Source organism: Amaranthus tricolor, chromosome 10, assembly GCF_026212465.1.
Source record: "Amaranthus tricolor cultivar Red isolate AtriRed21 chromosome 10, ASM2621246v1, whole genome shotgun sequence".
In the NCBI taxonomy this organism is placed as follows: Eukaryota; Viridiplantae; Streptophyta; class Magnoliopsida; order Caryophyllales; family Amaranthaceae; genus Amaranthus; species Amaranthus tricolor.
This window is the reverse complement of record NC_080056.1, coordinates 15,036,248-15,039,266: the sequence shown is the minus strand read 5'-3', so window position 1 is coordinate 15,039,266 and position 3,019 is coordinate 15,036,248. Positions and strand designations below refer to the sequence as shown.

The following is a 3,019-nucleotide window of genomic DNA, read 5'->3' as shown; positions in this document are numbered from 1 at the left end:
CATCAGTAGGTGGAATGATTTGAATAGGAATTGTTTGAACACCATCATCAGCAACTTCATCAACCTTCTTATCAGTCTGCTCCTCATCATCCTTGTTCTCTTCTCCTCTTTCTTCTCTCTGCTCCTCTGCCTCCTCCATAACCTCATTCTCTTTTGGCACAGCAGCATCATCATCAGCAACCTCTTCCTCCACCACCACATCTTCTACTACCATGCCCTTCATTTCTTTCATAAAGGTGTCTAACATAGAAGTTAGAGTAGACACTTTATCATGTAATGTAAGTAGGGAAGATTTCATTTCACCAACCTCCAAGTCTAGAGACTGAAGTCGGGATAGAGTGGTGTGTACTTGGTTGGGAGGTTCAAGACGTGTTAGCCGCTTACCATGGATCTTTTGAAGATCCTCTTTATCAGCAGAAGACAAATTAGAGTATAACTCATATTTGTCATTTACTTTAAAAATACAAAGAGGTGGGAGGATTTCACTAGACAAGGAAATTGGACCAGAACAATCCACTTCCTCTTCGTTAGAGAGCAGATTGAAATGATCAAAGATCAATGTCAAGAGATTGGCATAAGGAAGAGCACAATTACGAGTTTGTGAGCAACAAAAACGCATTGTAGAGAAGATTATTGAAGAGAAATCAACATTTTTCATAGTAGAAATTTTCCACATTAAAATCAGATGAGAATCCGTGACCAACTCACAAGAAGTGTTTCGTGAGAAAACAGTTCTAATAAGGATGTAATGCAACAGTTTTCCATTTAGATTCAAAGCGTTGTGGGTTAGTTGTTTGGTAAAAGAAAAATCAGCATAAGATTCAAGGACGAACATATCCTTAGCATCTTGTAATGCTAAAAGATTTGGAGTTTGATCATCCAATTTATGAGAGAAATTTAAAATGTCATTCATTAGGGTTTTAGAAATTAAAATCTCCTGACCCTTAACAAAACTTCTTAAAACTTGTTCTGCATCTTCAAAAAGCATGGATAAGTTTGAATAGAAGAATTTTACCAAACAAGGATAAGTTTTAGAACCAGGGCCCAAGAGCATACCTGGAGCAGATTGTATAAAAGCAGAGATAATTTTGAAATCTTCAAAGAGAAAGAAATTATAGTCAAGAATATCTACATAAGGCAGAGATTTTTGCCTAAATACATCAACCCATCGTCCATAGGCAGTGTGATTCTCAAATCATATTTTAGGAACTTCAAATGTGTTTAATGGCGAAGGAACCGGGGAAACTGGTTCAGCCATTGGTGTTCTTGATGATTCGCCCTTCTCATACTTAGATGAAGATTTACTCAAACGTTTCTTGGGTGCCATGAGAAAGATTTTGAAAGATTGGAGAGGAAAGTGAAAGAGACGGTTAGGGAAAGAAAATCAGAAAAAGATTTGGTGAGTGAATGAGGAGGCAACGTATTGTACTATCCTTTAATAGTCGTCCAATACAATGCATTTGTACTTCCCAATACAACGATTTGACAACTCAATTGAATTCAAAGGGTTAAGAAGCTTAACCGGTTTGTGTAATAATCATGAACAAAATGGTTCATTTTTGCTTTTAGACATAAACAAGTATAAATGCAATTATGAGATTGAATTGATTTTAACTAAAATAATGAACATGATTTTAATGTATTGTTGACGTCCAAATTTAGTTTTAAACAAACAATTTTGCTTTAAAATAACTAAATATCCTTTATTAATTAAAGGTATTTAATTATAAATCCCATTTTATGTAACAAATAATTTTTAAGAAATTGAAATTAATTTTCAATTCTTAATCACATGCATAAACACACACATAAATTGTCAATCATACATGCAAACATATATTGCTCCCCCTTAATTCATGCTAAGAACTAAGTAACAATTAAAGTCTCAATCCTTTTATTTTTATTTCATTTTTCTTTTGTCAATACTCCCCCTTAATTCATGCAACATTATTTAGCATGCCAAGTTCCATGCGTATATATGCAAAACGATCAACACTTAAAGGTTTTGTAAATATATCCGCTAATTGATTTTCAGTAGGTATAAAAGATAAGGAAATGTTACCTTTTTCAACATGATCCCTTATAAAATGGTGACGTACCTCAATGTGTTTTGTTCGAGAATGTTGCACAGGATTCTTTGTAATACAAATAGCACTAGTATTATCACACTTTATTGGTATGCCTTTGAGATCAATTCCAAGATCTCTAAGTTGTTGAGCAATCCATAGAATATGAGAACAACATGCACCGGCAGCATTGTATTCAGCTTCAGCTGTAGATAAAGCAACTGAATTTTGCTTTTTAGAATACCATGAGATCAATGAATTTCCTAAAAATTGACACGATCCTGAGGTGCTTTTTCTATCAACCTTGTATCCAGCATAATCAGCATCTGAAAAACCTATCAAACCAAAATTTCCACAACTAGGGTACCATAGACCAAAGTCTTTAGTCCCATGTAAGTATCTAAAGATTCTCTTAACTGCCGTTAAGTGAGATTCTTTTGGGTTAGCTTGAAAACGAGCACATAAGCAAACACTAAACATTATATCTGGATGACTAGCAGTTAAATACAATAAAGAACCAATCATACCTCTATAACTCTTTTGATCAACGCTCTTACCATTTATATCTTGGTCAAGACTTAGTGTTGCACTCATAGGCGTATTGAGTTCCTTACATTGATCCATATTGTACTTCTTTAACAAATCTTTAACATATTTACTTTGACAAATGAATATGCCATCTTTCTTTTGCTTTATTTGTAGTCCAAGAAAGAATGTTAAGTCTCCCATCATGCTCATTTCAAACTCTTTGCACATAATTTCAGAAAATTCCTTGCACAAAGAATCATTAGTGTTGGCCTCTTAGGTTTTGATGATGACTTCACTTCTAAATAAACAAACATGTTTTAGAGATTGTTTTGTAGGCAAATATCCGATTTTGTTAATCGTTGATGAAGCCTATGACTTGGTTCGTGGAAGTTGTACATGTCTCAAATATCCAAGAAGTTGGATAA

General features: G+C 34.1%; 1 protein-coding gene across 1 annotated transcript; it reads right to left on the bottom strand.

Moving 5' to 3' along the window:
• Positions 1 to 1,195: 1,195 nt before the first annotated feature.
• On the bottom strand, positions 1,196 to 2,591 carry LOC130824883 (secreted RxLR effector protein 161-like). Its single transcript, XM_057689903.1, has 2 exons — positions 1,959 to 2,591; positions 1,196 to 1,315 (listed from the first exon to the last, which is right to left on the bottom strand). The coding sequence occupies exons 1-2, from the start codon at positions 2,589 to 2,591 to the stop codon at positions 1,196 to 1,198; spliced, it is 753 nt and encodes a 250-aa protein (XP_057545886.1).
• Positions 2,592 to 3,019: the final 428 nt, after the last annotated feature.

Excerpts from the sequence above, each read along its gene's own strand:
- LOC130824883 (XM_057689903.1), bottom strand. The coding sequence starts at position 2,591 with ATGATTGGTTCTTTATTGTATTTAACTGCTAGTCATCCAGATATAATG. Across the intron at positions 1,316-1,958 it reads ATATACGCATGGAACTTGGC|AAACGTTTGAGTAAATCTTC; the intron begins ATGCTAAATAAT and ends ATGGCACCCAAG.